Here is a 19,954-nt window from a genome sequence, read left to right as displayed (position 1 = left end):
AAAAAAAAAAAAAAAGAACAGATGCTGGAGAGGTTATGGAGAAAACTGAATGCTTTTACACTGTTGGTGGGAGTGTCAATTAGTTCAATCATTGTGGAAGATGGTGTAGAAATGGAATGCTTTTATACTGTGGGTGGGAGCATAAATTAGTTTAACCATTGTGGAAGACAGTCCTCAAAGACCTAAAGGCAGAAGTAACATTTGACTCAGCAATCCCATTACGGGGTATATACCCAAAAAAGTATAAATAATTCTATTATAAGGATACATGCAGGCATACATTCATTTCAGCACTATTCACAATGGCAAAGACAGGGAATGAACCTAAATGCCCATCAATGATGGACTGGATACAGAAAATGTGATACTGTATATATATACCATGGAATACTATGCAGCCATAAAAAGAATGAGATCATGTCCTTTGCAGGGACATGGATGGAACTGGAAGCCATTATCCTCAGCAAACTAATACAGGAACAGAAAACCAAATACAGCATGTTCTTACTTATAAATGGGAGCTGAACAATGAGAATACATGGACAATGGGGGAAAACAATATACACTGGGGCCTGTTGGAGGGGAAGTCTGAGGAAGGAAGAGCATCAGACATCAGAAAGAAAAGCTATTGGATGCTGGGCTTAATATCTAGGTGATGGGATGAGCTGTATAGCAAACCACATGGCACACGTTTATCTATGTAACAAACCTTCACATCCTGAACATGTTCCCCTGAACTTAAAATAAAAGTTGAAGAAAAAAAAAGGACCTGTTATAATATTTTATATTAAATATTATATTAAGTACAATCTAATCCTTTAGTGCCTTAGTATTAATGAGTTCTTTGCTGCTTTTATTTACCTTTCTGCCAAGTATGATCAGAATAAAAATATTATAATTATTTATTAAGAATTTACAATTCTTATCCTGAAAATAATTCTATGAATTATGTATTTAGATTATAATCATTTTGCTGATGAGGAAAACGAGTCATAAAGAGGTTCATATATTTGTTCTAGGCTCACAGCTGCTTAAAGATATTCAGGAACTTCTTCATTACATATGTATATTCTTTAATGACTGAATTACGAGCATTATAAATGTTCACTGGTATAGTGACTTGTACGGTTTGTGCATTTCATAGTTACTATTTTTCCTGTACAAAACATAAATTTACAATCTTTACTACATTCTCAGTTTACACTGATTCAGAGCTCTGTAATAGCAAAAAATATATTTATGGAGAAATCAAAACAGAGTTTAAAAAATTTTAAAAAATAATGGAGAAGAATTGCTAAAATTTGTCACTATGTAAGCTTAGTCACTATTTCAGTTTTTTATTAATGAGTAAGGTGGTTAAAATAAAGCCACAAGCAAGACAATCTTTGGATATAAATTAATAAAACTGTGGTTTTAACATTTTTGGTTTTAGAACTTAGCCTTAAACCAGCTGTATGATTCTTAAGCAATAAGAGTATCTTAAAATAAGCCATCTAATTTCTTCCGTAGCTTTAGGCTTCTTTGGCGCAGGTCACAGAAACAAATAATTCTGTACTTTTTAAATTATATATTAATAAATTCTTGGACGTTATGATTTAATATGTTCTGGGAAAGATACTAGCAAGGCTTTTATAGTAAATCTATTTCCTGGAAACCATACTCACTTTAGATTTTCTTCCTTTACTTGATTTTTTGGTTGCTTGGCAATCCTAAATGGATTTGCCTAATAATTTCTTTCTATATATAATTAGCTATTCTTCTCCTCAATTGACTGCCCACATGCAGACACCCCAGCTGCTTGCAATGACCAAATCTATAACCAGTACATTAGAAAAGTTTTTCCCTATTTTAAGAAAAGGCATTCTAAGTTAGAATGAATATTACCCAAATATCCATTACTGAAACATATGGCTATAAATCACCAATTAGATGATTGATTCTATCTGAGTATTGAGAAGATTAGCTCTGCTGTAAAGACACAATCACATACATCAAAAGTTATCTCAAATTAGTAATTTTTACAATAGATGGAATCACTACAGAGTATGAAATTGAAAAACTGTAAATTGAATTTGTCACAAATCACTGTTTCAAAGAATCTCTTAATATTTTATCTATAACATAGAAAGGAATAAATCTGTTTACCCTCTGTTCTATGTAAAAACAAACACAATCTACAAACTGAAAACAGTCTGGGCATTAATAATCTATAAAATCTGTGGAATGGATTTATTAAATGCATTAACCCTTTAAAAGAGTTGAAGCAGCTATATTCATTTTTTATATTAAAGATTAATAAAAAGTAAAAAGACAATTTAAAAATATTTTCCCAAACCCAATTATTTTACAAAATGTAGTGAAAAATCAGTATATTAATTTGGCAGGGTTTTTAGACAGATCCTCTCCAGTTCTGCTTCCTTAACATTACCTTTTCAGATGCATCTGAGGTTCCTTACACGTCCAAAAGTGAATTTCTAATCATGTCTCCACAGAGAGTCTTTCATATTTCCCACCTCACAAATGGCACCCCAACTAAAACACAGAACCTCATCTTTGAAATACCACCATCTATTTTACCAATAAATGATATCAACATAGCTCAAATCCATTCACTTTTTTCTCCTTCCTCCAAGTAACTCGTAATTGATCTCTGCTCTCACTTGTGTCCTCTTCAATTTATTTGCTTCACAGTACCCAGAAAGATCTTCTAAAAATGACATATTTTATCATGTGTCACTCACATTTAAATGTTCGCAATAATTTCCCATTGCATTTAAATATAATCATAAATCCTTAAATATGGCCAACAAATCTAAGCATGATCTGGACTTTGCTCATCTTAGCCATATCATTTCATGTAATTAATTGTTCTATTACTAGACTCCTAAAAGGTATCAAGATCTTTTCCTACACTGTAGCCATCATACTCACAAGCCTTGACTTCTGTATGGGATGTTCTCCCTAGCTATTTACCTGGCTAAGTGTCTATTTTAATTTATATTTCAAGGCTTAGCTTAAGTGGCACTTGTTTACAGAAGTCTACTTTGATCCACTGTTTGATTGGCACTCCCTTAACAATCTTTTACATTTATTCATAGTACTTTTCCCAATTTATATTATAGGTGTTTTCCCCACCAGACTATAATCTCCTTGAGAGCAAGAATTATGTGAATTTTCTTTGTGAATCTCTATTGTCTGGTTCTGTGCCAGGTACATAGTAAACAGCATGTATTTGTTGAATCATTGAAGGACATATTAATGTATATCCAGATAGCTCTGCATTAGATATACATAATTGAATCCAGTTAGCTCGGTAGTCTAGACTGCTGATGCTTACTATATTGTACTCACATGTTCAAGGAAGGGCAGATAAACTGTGTACGTGTTACATTTTTTTTTTGTTTGTCTGTTTGTTTTGTTTTTATTTTAAGTTCTGGGATACATATACAGAATGTGTAGGTTTGTTACATAGGTATACATGTACCATGGTGGTTTGCTGCACCTATTAACCTGTCATCTAGGTTTTAAGCCTTGCATGCATTACATGTTTGTCCTAATGCTCTCCCTCCCCATTCCCCCAACCCCTGACAGGCTCTGGTGTGTGATGTTCCCTCCCTGTGCCCATGTGTTCTCATTGTTCAACTCCCACTTATGAGTGAGAACATGCTGTGTTTGGGTTTCTGTTCCTGTGTCAGTTTGCTGAAAATTTTAAATTCTCTGGAGCATTTTGTCTAACCTGGTTATGATGAATCACATCTTCCCCCCCTTTTTTAAATTGTACTTTAGGTTCTAGGGTACATGTGCAGATCATGCAGGATTGTTGCATAGGTACATACATGGCAAGGTGGTTTGCTGCCTTCATCTTCCCATCACCTGTATCTGGTATTTCTCCCCACATTATCCCTCCTCACCATCCCCTACCCCACTGTCCTTCCCCTAACTGCCCCCCTCACCCACTGACTGCAGTGTGTGATGTTCCCCTCCCTGTGTCCATGTGTTCTCGTTGTTCAACACCTGCCTATGAGTGATAACATATGGTGTTCGGTTTTCTGTTCTTGTATCAGTTTGCTGAGAATGATGGTTTCCAGATTCATCCATGTCCCTATAAGGGACATGAACTCATCATTTTTTTATGGCTGCGTGGTATTCCATGGTGTATATGTGCCACATTTTCTTTATCCAGTCTATCGATGGTGGACACTTGGGTTCGTTCCAGGCCTTTGCTATTGTAAACAGTACCGCAATGAACATATGTGCGCAAGTGTCTTTATTAAAGAACAATTTATAAGTATTCAGGTATATACCCAGTAATGGGATTGCTGGGTCAAATGGAATTTCTATTTCTAGGTCCTTGAGGAATTACCACACTGTCTTCCACAATGGTTGAACTAATTTGCACTCCCACCATCAGTGTAAAAGTGTTCCTATTTCTCCACATCCTCTCCAGCATCTGTTGTCTCCAGATTTTTTAATGATTGCCTTTCTAACTGGCATGAGATGGTATCTCAATATGGTTTTGGTTTGCATTTCTCTAATAATCACTGATAATGAGCATTTTTTCATGTTTGTTGGCTTGTCTTCTTTTGTAAAGTGTCTGTTCATATCTTTCACCCACTTTTGAATGTGTGTGTTTGTTTTTTTTTTCTTGTAAATCTGTTTAGTTCTTTGTAGATTCTGAATATTAGCCCTTTGTCAGATGGGTAGATTGCAAAAACTTTTTCCCGCTCCTTGAAGAGGTCCTTTACACCCTTTGTTAGTTGTATTCCTAGGTATTTTATTTTATTCTCTTTGTAGCAATTGTGAATGGGAGTTCATTTTTGATTTGGCTCTCTGTTTGTCTGTTACTGGTGTATAGTAATGCTTGGGATTTCTGCACATTGATTTTGTAACCTGAGACTTCGCTGAAGTTGCTTATCAGTGTAAGGAAATTTGGGGCTGAGACACTGGGGTCTTCTAAATATACAATCATGTCATCTGCAAATAAAGACAATTTGGCTTTCTCTTTTCCTAATTGAATACTCTTTATTTCTTTTGCTTGCCTGATTGCTCTGGCTATAACTTCCAATACTATATTGAATAGGAGTGGTGAAAGAGGGCATCCTTGTCTTGTGCCAGATTTCAAAGGGAATGCTTCCAGTTTTTGCCTGTTCAGTATGATATTGGCTGTGTGTTTGTCATAAATAGCTTTTATTATTTTATTATTTTGTGATATGTACCATTGATACCTAGTTTATTGAGGGTTTTTAGGATAAAGTGTTGCTGAATTTTGTCGAAGACCTTTTCTGCATCTATTGAGATATTCATGTGGTTTTTGTCTTTGGTTCTATGTGATGGATTACATTTATACACTTGCATATGTTGAATCAGCCTTGCATCCCTGAGATGAAGCCTACTTGGTCATGATGAATAAACTTTTTGATGTGCTGTTGCAATCTGTTTGCCAGTATTTTATTGAAGATTTTTGCGTCGATATTCATCATGGAAATTGGCCTGAAGTTTTCTTTTATAGTTGTGTCTCTGCCTGGTTTTGGTATTAGGATGATGTTGGTCTCATAAAATGAGGTGGGGAGGATTCCCTCTTTCTGTATTGTTTGGAATAGTTTCAGAAGGAATGGTGACAGCTCCTCTTTGTTACCATTTCTGTTTACAACAGAAATCAGCTGTAAACCCGTCTGGACCTGGGCGTTTTTTAGTTGATAGGCTATTAATTTCTGCCTCAACTTCAGCCCTTGTTATTGGTCTATTCAGGGATTCAGCTTCTTCCTGGTTTAGTCCTGGGAGAGTGCAAGTGTCTAGGAATTTATCAATTTCTTCCAGATTTACTGGTTTGTGTGCATAGAGTTGTTTGTAGTAATTTCTGATGGTAGCTTGTATTTCTGTGGAATCAGTGGTAATGTCCCTTTTATTGTTGTTTTTTTTTTTTGAGACGGAGTTTTGCCCTTGTTACCCAGGGTGCAATGGCGTGATCTCGGCTCACCGCAACCTCCGCCTGCTGGGTTCAGGCAATTCTCCTGCCTCAGCCTCCTGAGTAGCTGGGATTACAGGCACGCGCCACCATGCCCAGCTGATTTTTTGTATTTTAGCAGAGACAGGGTTTCACCATGTTGACCAAGATGGTCTTGATCTCTTGACCTTGTGATCCACCCGCCTCGGCCTCCCAAAGTGCTGGGATTACAGGCGTAAGCCACCGCGCCCAGCCCCCCTTTTATTGTTTTTTATTGCACCTATTTGATTCTTCCCTCTTTTTCTTATTAGTTCTGGCTAGCGGTATATTTTGTTGATCTTTTCAAAAAAACAGCTCCTGGATTTGTTGATTTTTTGAAGGGTTTTTTGTGTCTCTATCTCCTTCAGTTCTGCTCTGATCTTAGTTATTTCTTGTCTTCTGCTAGCTTTTGAGTTTTTTTGATCTTGCTCCTCTAACTCTTTCAATTTTGATTATAGGGTGTCAATTTTAGACCTTTTCTTGCTCCTCAAGTGGGCATTTATTCTCTCTAGACACTGCTTTAAATGTGTCCCAGAGATTTTGGTATGCTGTGTCTTTGTTCTTGTTGGTTTCAAAGAACATCTTTATTTCTGCCTTCATTTTATTATTTATCCAGTCTACATTCAGGAGCCAGTTGTTCAATTCCATGAAGTTGTGCGGTTTTGAGTTAGTTTCTTAATGCTGAGTTCTAATTTGATTGCACTGTGGTCTGAGAAACTGTTTGTTATGATTTCCATTCTTTTGCATTTGCTGAGGAAAGATTTACTTCCAATTATGTGGTCGATTTTAGAGTAAGTGCAATGTGGTGCTGAGAAGAATGTGTATTCTGTGGATTTGGGGTTAAGAGTTCTGTAAATGTCTACTAAGTTTGCTTGGTCCAGATCTGCATTCAAGTACTGGATTTCCTTGTTGATTTTCTGTTTCGTTGATCTGTCTAATATTGACAGTGGAGTGTTAAAGTCTCCTACTATTATTGTGTGGGAGTCTAAGTCTCTTTGTAGGTCATTAAGGACTTGCATTATGTATCTGGGTGCTCCTGTATTGGGTGTGTATATATTTAGGATAGTTAGCTCTTCTTGTTATATTGATCCTTTTACCACTATGTAACACCCTTCTTTGTCTCTTTTGATTTTTGTTAAAGTCTGTTTTATCAGAGACTAGGATTGCCACCCCTGCTTTTTTTTGCTCTTCATTTGCTTGGTAAATCTTCTTCCATCCCTTTGAATCTATGTGTGTCTTTGCACATGAGATGGGTTTCCTGAATACAGCACACTAATGGTTCTTGGCTTTTTATCCAATTTGCCAGTCTGTGTCTTTTAATTGGGGCATTTAGCCCATTTACATTTAGAGTTAATATTGTTATTTGTGAATTTGGTCCTGCCATTTTGTTACTGGCTGGTTTTCTTGCCCGTTAGTTGACTCAGTTTCTTCATTGCATTTTTGGTCTTAGCCATTTGATTGGCATAATTTCTTCATTGTGTCATTGGTCTTTACCATTTGGTTCTTTTTCGCAGTGGCTAGTACTAGTTTTTCCTTTCTGTGTTTAGTGCTTCCTTCAGGAGCTCTTGCAGGGCAAGTCTGGTAGTAACAAAATCTCTCAGCAATTGCTCGTCCATGAAAGACTTCCTCTAGCCTTCACTTATGAAGCTTAGTTTGGCTGGATATGAAATTCTAGGTTGAAAATTCTTTTCTTTAAGGATGTTGAATATTGGCCCCCACTCTATTCTGGCTTGTAGGGTTTCTGCTGAGAGATTCACTGTGAGTCTGATTTGCTTTTCTTTGTGGGTGACTTGACCTTTCTCTCTGGCTGCCCTTAGTATTTTTTCCTTCATGTCAACCCTGGTGAACCTGATGATTATGTGCCTTAGGGTTGTTCTTCTATGGGAGTATTGTTGTGGTGTTCTCTGTATTTCCTGTATTTGAATGTTGGCCTGCCTCACTGGGTTGGGGAAGTTTTCTTGCATAATATCCTGAAAAGTGTTTTTCAGCTTGGATTCATTCTCCCCGTCACCTTCCGGTACAGAGATCAGGTGTAGATTAGGTCTTTTCATGTAATCCCATATTTCTTGAAGGCTTTGTTCATTTCTTTTCACTCCTTGTTCTCTTTTCTTGCCTTCTCATTTTATTCCATTGATTTGATCTTCAATCTCTGATATCCTTTCTTCTGCTTGTATTTGGCTACTGAAACTTGTGTATGCTTCATGAAGTCCTTGTGCTGTGTTTTTCAGCTCCATCAAGTCATTTATATTCTTCTCTAAGTTGGTTAATCTAGTTAGCATTTCGTCTAACCTTTTTTCAAGGTTTTTAGTTTCTTTGCATTGGGATAGAACATGTTCCTTTAACTCAGAGAAGTTTGTTATTACTCACTTTCTGAAGCCTGTTTCTGTCAATTCATCAAATTTATTCTCCATCCTGCTTTGCTCCCTTGCTGTTGAGCAGTCGTGATATTGTGGTGGGGGAGAGACGGGTCCCCCTGCTGCACAAAGCCTGCAAGGCCGAAAAAACTCTCATTCCAGAGTTAGGCACCCAGAAACTCAGTGAGAGAGTGACCAGGAATGATCCAGCTCTTCAGGCCAAAGGGAAGCCAACATTGCAGAAGCTGGTCTAATTTTCCTGAGTAAATAAAAGACGCAGCAGCTCCACTGAATCTGTGACAGCCCAGCAGCATTTCTGCAGGAAGTCAAAGGAAAGGCTGCTTCCCCAAGCAGCTACCTGAGATCAAAACTACATGAATCCAAGATCTGGGAAGAAACCAGCACAAGAAGAATAAAACCATCAAAAACATCTTCCTCTTTCTTCCGTTGAAATCATGGCTCAAGCTCCATCACAGAACTGAGTTCATTTTGTCTTGCATTAAAGGTAGTTGACTTTACCTGCTTCTCTCTCATTTAAACTTTCTAAGGACAGAGACTACATCTGATTTATCTTCACTCAAGAGTGCATGACAGTTTCCATTGTATGAGTTAAACATTGGTAAGAATTCCCTTTACACATATTATAATTCAAAAATGAAAAATTATATGGTGCCAAGTGAAGTTAAAACTGTTAGGTATCATCAGAGTTAGTGTAAAATCCAACTTAAGTACTCAACTTACTCTGATTTAGCATTTGCTGTGTTTATGGTACTGGGAGAGGCATGAGGAATTTAAGCAATGACTAAAACAGTTTCTCTGTGAATCACTAAACTTTATATAGAGAAATAAATCCCTATCAGTGACCTCTGGACAGTGACAGTAGAAAGAAGTATGACTGACTCAGCATAACCCCAGCAGGGCCTATAGGCTAACCTCTTTCTACAGCAATTAGGCAAGAGCCTGCTTTTTAGGGATATAAAATTATTTGCCACAGTTCCAACCTGGTTCTCCCCATCTCAGTAGACCAAGCTCACTTGTAACCCCATCAACTCTAATACATGGTATACTTCCACTGGGTTTTTGCCTAGGTATACCTAGTAGATTAGTGCACACTTCTCCCCATTTCCCCATTCCAGGTTCAACAGCAATTTCTGCCCCACTCCAGGGTCAAAGAAGAAAGCAGTTCAGATTAAAGTAAGCCAGCTGTAGCCCTAGTGTCAAAAATAAAAATCAAAAAAATGTGTTCTTGATAAAATTAAGTTTTACTCATCTGTAGCCTTTAAGCGCTCTGCTGAGCAACTGGAGGTCATCAGCAACTGCTAGGTCAGCTAGCAGAAGGTCTATAAATGGATGATGTTACTTTGCTGAGTGATTAAAATTAGTATTTGCCTTAGGGCTATGCTGAATAATTACAGTTAATTGAATTACAGAAATGGCTATATATAATATATATTTTTAATACAAACAATGTGCATGGCCATTTTGTTTGGCTTTAAAGCTCCTTGCAATATGATTTTAGTAAATGTGAGGGTTGAAAGTCTTTTATACCTCTAGAGATTCTGGTATGAAAATGTCTCATTTTTTTTTCTTTTTTCCCAGATTTAGTTCTATGATTTTAACACATTTGAATTTAACCCATGAGGATTCTCTGAATATTTTCATTAGATTACCAAACAATTGCTAAAAAATGTAAAGCCATATGTTCTAAATACATGCATATGTAGCTAATATTTGTTGGTCAGTTAGTTTGTGCCAGGCCTTATTTTAAATACTTTTTGTGAATCAACTCATCAAATCCTCACATCTCTAGAAGCAAGTACTATTCTTATTTGCACTTTATAGATGAGAAAATATGGCACAGAGAGGTTAAGTAATTTTCTCAAGGCCAAACAACAAGTGAGCTGCAGAGTGAGGGTACTAATCAAGGCACTCTGGGCTATAGTGTCTGCATCTTAACCACCAGGCTGTATTGCTCACCCTGTGCCAGTTATTGGTTAAATGCTCAATTCTCATAAACCCTATGGATTGACACTACCATTATGATTCTCATTTAATAATGAGGGAGTTGGTCCAACCAAGATGACTCTTCTAGCAAGGGGTTGAACTACACTTTTAAACTCAGTCCAGATATCTTAATTACCACACACTACTGCCTCCTAGAAAAGGTGGTGGTCTTATTTTTTCAATCTTGTATAGCATTAGAGATTAAAGAGATTCTAAAGAAATTAGAAATGATTTACTCAAAGAGTACAGTGGTTATCTGGTCATAATCATCTAAAGTATTTTTAAAATGTTAAGCTAATTACTAGACATTTTTTCCCAAAATACTTAAATACTATTAAGTTACTATTTAATGTCATCATTCTAAAGAACAGAGATCAAAATACTATGCTTAAAAATTAGTATGGGCCAGGTGCAGTGGATTCCACCTGTAATCCCAGCACTTTGGGAGGCCAAAGCAGGAGGATTACTTAAGGCCAGGAGTTGAAGACCAGCTTGGGCAACAGAGCAAGGCTCTGTCTCTACCAAAGTAATAAATAATAATATTAATAACCACGTGTACTAGTGCATGCCTGTAGTCCCAGTTATTTGGGAGGCTGAGGTGGAAGGATCACTTGAGCCCAGGAGCTTGAGGCTTCAGTGAATCATGATCCCACCACTGCACTCTAGCCTGGGCAATAGAGTGAGACCCTTCCTCAAAACAAAACAAAACAAAAACAAACACAAATTAATGTGGTAATTCATCTGTTTATGCAACTCCACAGAGTAACTACAATGATCTCAAGAGATATGTGAACATTTAAAAAAAATAAATTTTAACGTATTTTGATTATTCCAAGTGTAAAATGTAGTATTGGGTACAGCAGGTAAGAATATCATAAAACTTTAAACACATCACCACAGTATTATAAAAACATAATTGTTATATTAGTATAATTTTAATTCTTATTTATATTAGTATTTTGCTAAATGAGAGGATTTGTCATTTGTCTCCGAAAAATTAGTATTAATTTGCTAGCCAAGTTATGATCCAATAAGATTAAAAATTTATAGAAAAATATAGATGGTTGTTGTTATTTTTGTTTATAAGGACATTCCCACATAAATCTATCCTTTCCTTCTTATCTGAGTTCATATTTAGAGTACTGGTTTCCTTTACCCTTTGTAACCACTATTGCAGGATTTTAAATATCTTGCTAAGAACTGAATGGCAGAGGATAGAGTTCATTACATGAGTATTGTGGCATAAACTTCAGCCAGATGGTTTGTCACTTGTGGCTTATTGTGAGTCAATTATATTTTTATTACCTTTAGGGCCTTTGAACAGTTTGATTTCCACAACGGTCTCCAAAATAGGTCGTCTTCTACGCACATACAGCCGAACGATAGACCCCGCTTCCTTGAGGGCTTCCACTGCCTTACTGTGGGAAACCTCTGACACGTCAACCTCATTCACCCGCAAGATACAATCGTTGACCCTGCAAGGAAGGAAAAGAGTCAAGATTCAGAAGTGGCTAGCAGGATTTCTTAAAGATTATTATTATGATCATCTAACCTTAAGAAGTGGGAAAGCAAAGAATCTAAGAAATTTTAAAATATTTAAATTTGGAAGGATACTTCAAATGAAGGAAATCTAGAAAATGTTAAATTCCTCAAGCCTCCTTAGCCTTCTTCCCAGCCACTTTGACCACACTACTGGTCAGGTCCCATCCGAAACTCCAGTCCACTTTGACTGGGACTGCTTCACATGTGGCACACTTAGAAGGGCATGTATTTTAAGGCCTATGTCAGTTATATCATTATTTTAATTGGTTTGACTGACAGTTACAATTTGAGTGGTTCTCAGAGCTTATTACCATGAACTACACAGATATAACAAATATAATTAAAGACTAATTTTCTCAAATTTTTAATTTTCTAGTTATAAAAGTAGTAAGTAATCATTTTCAAATACGTGAAAAATACAAAAATGTAGAGAGAAGAAAAAATACACTTGACTCAATCATCTAAAATAAACTCCTTAAGTTGGGCGTGGTGGCTCATGCCTGTAATCCCTGTACTCTGGAAGGCCAAGGTGGCTGGATAACCTGAGGTCAGGAGTTTGAGACCAGCCTGACCAGTATGGTGAAACCTCGCCTCTACTAAAAATACAAAAATTAGCTGGGCATGGTGGCATATGCCTGTAGTTCTGGCTGCTTGGGAGCTGAGACAGGAGAATTGCTTGAACCCCGGGAGTGGAGGTTGCAATGAGCCAAGATCGCACCACTATACTCCAGACTGGGAGTCAGAGTGAGACTCCATCTCAAAAAAAGAAAACAATAAAAATAAAAATAAAATAAAATAAACCTGTTAGCTTTCTGGTAAATTATCTTCCAGTGTTTCCCCACTCTCCTCTCTGCCTCAATTCATCTCATAATATTATAAATACTGAGACTCAGATTTACAAAGTTCAAGGAGAACCTCAGACAGTCCTGTTCCTAGGTGCTTACTTTGAAAACTAAGAACCGCAACAAATTCTACATCAAACTTTTCTCTCTCTCTTTTTTTTTTTTTTTCATTTTCACACATAAAGGAATAATCTGACATTTCCATAAACTTTTCCAGGTAGTTTAAAGTTATGTGGCCATCGACTCCAAATACCATTTATGTTCATGATAATAATTAACGATAACATTAATGATGGTTTACAGCATGGGGCTTGAGAGTACAAAAATTTCTTTCCCTCCCTGTGCATATCCATTCTAGTGTCCCTAATCTCAGATCACCATGTTGCTCAGAGTCAAATATGAGGGGCCTCCCTTGCCCGACTCTTCTTTTCCCACCATCACACAGTCAGATCTACCTGCAAGTATTATCTCAGTCCATCTAGATTTCTTCCTCCTCATTGTTACCACCCTGGCTGAAGTCAACATCGTCTTTCACCTGAACTACCTCCACAAACGCCTACCTAGTCTTTTTGGATTCTCTCTTGTTACTTCTTAATCCATTCACTACACAGTGGCCAGGGTACAGTGAACATGGCTGGTTGCTTACTCAACTTCCATTCTCCACTTTCTGCTTCCAAACGGTGTCCAGTTTTGATCAGGGGGATCTTTCCTTACCAAGTATTTGTTGAATGAATGAAAGAATAAATTTAATTATTGGGTCTTCCATGTCCTAAGTTTGTAGCCATAATTAATTTCCTTAGCCTCTCTAAGCCTCATCACATTCTCATCTGTAAGTTGGTCATGATAGTAATATCTATCATGAAGCCTTCTGGGGAAGATTAAATGAGATAAAGCACATATAGCCACTTAGTACATACCCTGTTATGTAATGAGCACCTAATAAACGTTATTGATAGCAGTGCAACATTTGTTGATTTATAATATTCTCAATTATTAGTTCCTCCCTATAACTTTGTGGAATAAGACTTATTATCTACATTATAGAAATGAGAAGACTTCCAAGCGATTAAGTCCTCTGTTTAAAGCTGTCAGCCATTTGAGCAGAGACTGGATTTGATTTCAGGTCTTCCTATTTCAAAATTTGAGCTTTTCCCTTTTAGGGCCACATGAATCTAATGTGATTAATGGTTTCATGTATGTTGTGTATATCAATTCAAAATGATGACTATAATGGAAATGTTATATGAAAAGTATGGGAAGAATTTTGTATCTGTTTTTGCCTGTAACTTTGAATACTTGTTTGAGGAGGCGAGTTATAGGAAACCATGGCTCAATAAGAACACAGAGCAGTCTCAAAGTCTTGAGATGGAATATTTCACTTCCTAAGATTCTGTGATGTCATTTCATCATAACAGATGCTATGGCTTTAATAGGTTTACACATACATTTCCTCTCTGATTGACAAAAAACAATCAAAAAAAAAAAAAAAAAAAAAAAAAAAAAAAACCAAGAACAACAAAAAACCACGGGAAACTACCAATTAAAATAGTTTTGAGAATGTAGGCATCATGGGTGCCAGCTGCCCTGCAGCAGCTGGTCTTTTGAGAGTGGGTAATTTTGCCACCTCATAATGCAAAACATAATGTTTACCATCACCCTATGCTCAGAATACTAATTATATCTTAAAACACTGCTTTTCATAGAAGGAAGTGGCTGACATCAAAAAAAATTCTGGAGGCTATATCTATTTGGACTCTATTATTATTTTTTTCTTTTTATACAGTGGGATCCTTAATTGTCAATTGCTGGTATGAGGAAATCATAGCCTAAATCAGATGTTTGTTCCTGAATATGTGAATCAAGTAGGCAGCCTTAGTACTAGCAGTCAAGAGGCCTGGATTTGAGTCCCAGCTCTTTACATCTGTGGGACCATGCTCAGGCCATTTTATCTTTTTGAATTTCAGTATCCCCTGAAAAGAGAGAGCATGTCCAGAGTCAGTGAGAGAGTAACTGTACTGTGTAATACTGTGCAGAAGTGTACCCATAGCTGATGTGTGGAGACGTGTACACTGAAACATACCATAGATTTGAAAGTTCTTGCTATTGAGTGGGTCAAAGATGTGCTCATGTTTGTTGAAACATGAACAGTATGGAAATTTAAACTTTTAGGGACATACTATATGCAATATTAGTCAGTCATTTCACTTATCTGTTCTTCAACAATTTATAAAGCATAGATCCCTATTTTATAGACAGTGGAATTTTACTGACAAGGTAAAAGTGCTGGTGAGGACAGGGACATAATTTCAACCTGGTTTTACTTTTTCTAGAGCTTCTACTGATACAAAGATACTCAGAGTTGATTGTTTTAATTATTTTTAATGGTGGTGTTTGTAGGGGGAGGTGGGGCAGTTTACATTCAAATTCTCAAAATAGAGAGGAAAGTATGTCAGGCCAAACTAGGGCACCCAACTTCCCTTCCTCCCAGTAACTTGAAATAGAATTTGGCTAGAGGGTCATAGCTATTTAAAATTAATTTGCTCTCTTTACCAGTAGATAACCTTTGTGAGTAACATCATCACCTGTATTCATTTTGAAGCATATAAATATATAATTAGCTTCAAAGTCAAGAAATACTTTGTCACAGTAACAAACGCAACTTTAGTCATATTTCTGAGGGACATTGTTTTACGAAGCCATGAGTTCAAGACCAGCCTAGGCAACAAAAGCATCTCTAAAAACAAAATGTTATTTACAAATACAGACTTACTCCCAACTCTCACTCTACCAATCTAATTAAGTTGATAATTTCACTCTTAGTGCTTCATGTTACACACATAAGTCTACAGTACTCATCTGCAGCAGTTTCATCTTTTGAACCAGAATTGTCTGCAATATCAAAGGATTATTTTTTCTAGAACTTCCTTTAGAAATCCTGGTGCACTTCCTTGCCAAAAATATCTTAGAAACAAAAAAAAAAAATAATCTATCATTAACCTGTATTCACAGAGTCACTTCTAAATTTTGCACTAAATCAAGTATTTTCTAACATGGCATAGCATCACTGAAAAATAAAATACTTAGTGAATTACTTGTTCTACTTTGACAGTATAAAGTAACAGGTAATATCTATTCTTTCAAGGTATAAAAATATGTTCTGCTGTTAAAATAAGATTTGTGATTTTATGTTTTTAAGTATGTTAATTCATTTAAAATGACCACCAAATCACAGTAAGTGTTAAAAGTTAAAAAAAATCCTATACAGTATGCATAAAACACACTGGAAGGAAAGATAGCAGTTTTAGTTTGAGTCCTTTCTGGATATGGAGATTATAAGAGCTTTAGAAAGCACATTTCTACTTTTATGTTTCTTTCAAATGTTTTATTTTGGACATCTATCATATCAGAGAACCTAAAAACATGGGCTTGGGACACTCGGTCACAGCCAGATACACTTGGGAGCTGTGTGACCACAGACAAGTCACTTGACATCTCAAAGCCTCAGTTTCCTTATCTCCAAATAGGGATAATGAGATTATTATCAATTGATTGTTACTGTTATTGAGAGAATACACGTGAAATACATAGCATAGTACCTGAAAAATAGTAAGCATAAAAAATGTGAGCTATCATTATGAAAAAGAGACAACCATTTGCATAAAAGAAGATATAAAGACACTATAGTGAAGGAAAAAAATACTAAAGGGAGAGAAAGAAAGAGCTAAGTCAAGATGCTGAAAGTGATTTTAAAATTTTGTATAGGAAAGGGAGAAAGAGAAGAGATGAATGAGATCTTTGGAAGAAAAAAATAGTGTTTTTAAGCATAGCTTTGGTAAAAAAAAAACAGACACAAAGACTATTGGAACAGCCTAGAAATAATGCTGCACACCTACAGCAATCTGATTTTCAACAACACTGACAAAAACGAGCAATGGGGAAAGGACTCCCTATTTAATTAGTGGTGCTGAGATATCTGCATAGTCACATGCAGAAGATTGAAACTGGACCCCTTCCCTAAACAATCTATAAAAATCAACTCAAGATGGATTAAAGACTTAAATATAAAACCTGAAAATATAAAAACCCTGCAAGATAACCTAGGAAATATTAATTTGGACGTAGGACTTGGCAAAGATTTCATTATGAAGAAGCCAAAAGCAATTACAACAAAAACAAAATTTGACAAATGGGACCTAATTGAACTAAAAGGCTTCTGCACAGCAAAAGAAACTACCAACAGAGTAAACAGACAACCTACAGAATGGGAGAAAATATTTGCAAGGTATTCATTAAACAAAGGTCTAATGTCCAGAATCCATAAAGAACTTAAATTTACAAGAAAAAAAAAAAAACCATTTAAAAGTGCATAAAGGACATGAACAAACACTTTTCTTTTTATTTATTTATTTACTTAGTTAAAATTATATTTTAAAAGTTCTGGGGTACATGTGCAGAACATGCAGGTTTGTTAGGTAAGCATACACATGCCATGCTGGTTTGCTGCATCCATCCCTCCGTCATCTACATTAGGTATTTCTCCTAATGTTATTTCACTCCAATCTCCCCAGCCACTGCTATCCCTCCCTAGTCTCCCAGCCCCACAACAGGCCCCGATGTGTGATGTTCCCTTCCCTGTGTACATGTGCTCTCACTGTTTAACACCCACTTATGAGTGAGAAAATGCAGTGTTTGGTTTTCTGTGCTTATGTTAGTTTGCTGAGAATGATGTTTTCCAGCTTCACCAATGTCACTGCAAAGGACATTAACTCATCCTTTTTTTATGGCTGCATAGTATTGCATGGTGTATATGTGCCACATTTTCCTAATTCAGTCTATCTTTGATGGGCATTTGGGTTGGTTCCAAGTCTTTGCTATTGTAAACAATGGGGCAACAAACACGTGTGTGTGTGCCTTTATAATAGAATGTTTTATAATCCTTTCCATATATACCCAGTAATGGGATTGCTGGGTCAAATGGTATTTCTATTCTGAGATCCTTGAGGAATCACCACACTGTCTTCCACAATGATTGAACTAATTTACACTCCCATCAACATTGTAAAAGCGTTCCTATTTCTTCACATCCTCTCCAGCATCTGTTGTCTCCTGATTTTTTAAATGATCGCCATTCTAACTGGCGTGAGATGGTATCTCAATGTGGTTTTAATTTGCATTTCTCTAATGACCAGTGATGATGAGCTTTTTTTCATATGTTTGTTGGCTGCATAAATGTCTTCTTTTGAAAAGTCTCAGACACTTTTCAAAAGAAGGCATACACATTGTCAGCAACCATATGAAAAAGTGCTCAATATTACTAATCATTAGAGAAATGCAAATCAAAATCACAATGAGATACCATCTCACACCAACCTGAATGATTGCTGTTAAAAAGGCAAAAAATAACAGATGTTGGCGAGGTTGTTAAGAAAAGGGAATGTTTATACATTGTTGGTGGGAATGTAAATTATTTTGGTCATTGTGGAAAGGAGTTAGGGGATTTCTCAAAGAACTTAAAACTACCATTCAACCTAGCAATCCCATTATTGGGTATTATATCCAAAGGAATATAAATTATTCTACCATGAAGACATATGCACGTATATATTCAACACAGTATTATTCACAATTACAAAGACATAGACTCAATCTAAACGCCCAGCGACAATAGACTAGATTTTAAAAAATGTGGTACTTATACACAATGGAATACTATGCAGTCATAAAAAAGAATGAGATCACATCCTTTAGAGCAACACAGATGGAATTGCAGGCCTGGCCAACACGATGAAATCCTGTCTCTACTAAAAATACAAAAAATTAGCCAGAGATGGTGGCAGGCACCTGTAATCCCAGCTAATCGGGAGGCTGAGGCAGAAGAATCACTTGAACCTGGGAGGCAGAGGTTACAGTGAGCAGAAATTGTGCCACTGCATTCCAGCCTGGGAAATAAGAGGGAAACTCCATCTCAAAAAAAAAAATAAATAAAAAAGGGTAAAAAAAGGAGATATTAGGTCACAGGGTCTGAAACAACTTTGCAGTAGCTATTGGTTATTGAATAATGCACCTAATTACCTTGCCCTTTATTGTTTCCATCAGTAGCACTCTCTTTCTTCAAATAAATGAACTAATTATAGACCAAAAGGCCATATCATGAAGAAACGTGATCAAAATTTAATGGGCCTCATGAAGTATAAAAATGCATGATCAAATTTTTAAAAAAACCCTAGCTAGGGAATTAGACTGCATGCATTTAAAGATAACAATCGATACCTTAAAAAAAAATCAGCAGAGACTCAAGAAAAAAAGAAAACTTCAGGCCAATATCCATGATGAACATCGATGCAAAAATCTGCAATAAAATACTGGCAAACAGATTGCCACAGCACATCAAAAAGCTTATCCATCACGAACAAGTAGGCTTCATCCTGGGGATGCAAGGCTGGTTCAATATATGCAAGTCTATAAATGTAATCCACCATATAAACAGAACCAAAGGCAAAAACCACATGATTATCTCAATAGATTCAGAGACAGCCTTTGAAAAAATTCACAGCCCTTTATGCTAAAAACTCTCAATAAATTAGGTATCGAAGGACATATCTCAAAATAATAAAAGCTATTTATGACAAACCATTCATAGTGAATGGGTAAACACTGGAAGCATTCCCTTTGAAATCTGGCACTAGACAAGGATGTCCTCTGTCACAATTCCTATTCAGTATAGTATTGTAAGTTCTAGCCAGAGAAATTAGGCAAGAAAAAAAATAAAGGGTATTCAATTAGGAAAGGGGGAAGTCAAATTGTCTCTATTTGCAGAGGACATCACTGTATATTGAGAAGATCCCATTGTCTCAGCCTAAAATCTCCTTACACTGATAAGCAACTTCAGCAAAGTTTCAGGATATGAAATCACTGTGCAGAAATCACAAGTGTTTCTATACACCAATAACAGACTAACAGAGAGCCAAATCATGAGTGAACTCCCATTCACAATTGCTACAAAGAGAATAAAATACCTAGGTATACAACTAACAAAGAATATAAAGGACCTCTTCAAGGAGAACTACAAACCACTGCTCAACAAAATAAGAGAAGACACAAACAGATGGAGAACAGAGGAGCAGAAGATCAAACACCGCATGTTCTCACTCATAGGCGGGTGTTGAAAGATGAGAGCACATGGACAAAGGGAGGGGAGCACTACACACTGGGGTCAGTTGGGGGGACAT

General features: G+C 36.4%; 1 protein-coding gene across 28 annotated transcripts in view; it reads right to left on the bottom strand.

Annotated features, from left to right (window-relative positions):
- The window catches only part of DLG2 (discs large MAGUK scaffold protein 2), a 1,831,252-nt gene that overhangs the window by 567,154 nt on the left and 1,244,144 nt on the right, over window positions 1-19,954 (bottom strand). For all 28 annotated transcript variants that reach the window (XM_037744434.1, XM_037744428.1, XM_017544957.2 and 25 more), the window contains one exon: window positions 11,647-11,816. In XM_037744434.1, coding sequence (XP_037600362.1) covers window positions 11,647-11,816 — 170 coding nt within the window. The remainder of the gene's footprint in view (window positions 1-11,646; window positions 11,817-19,954) is intronic.

This window comes from Cebus imitator, unplaced genomic scaffold (genome assembly GCF_001604975.1).
Source record: "Cebus imitator isolate Cc_AM_T3 unplaced genomic scaffold, Cebus_imitator-1.0 Scaffold174, whole genome shotgun sequence".
Lineage (NCBI taxonomy): Eukaryota > Metazoa > Chordata > Mammalia > Primates > Cebidae > Cebus > Cebus imitator.
The sequence above is the reverse complement of the archived record's forward strand: the minus strand, read 5'-3'. Positions and strand labels throughout refer to the sequence as shown.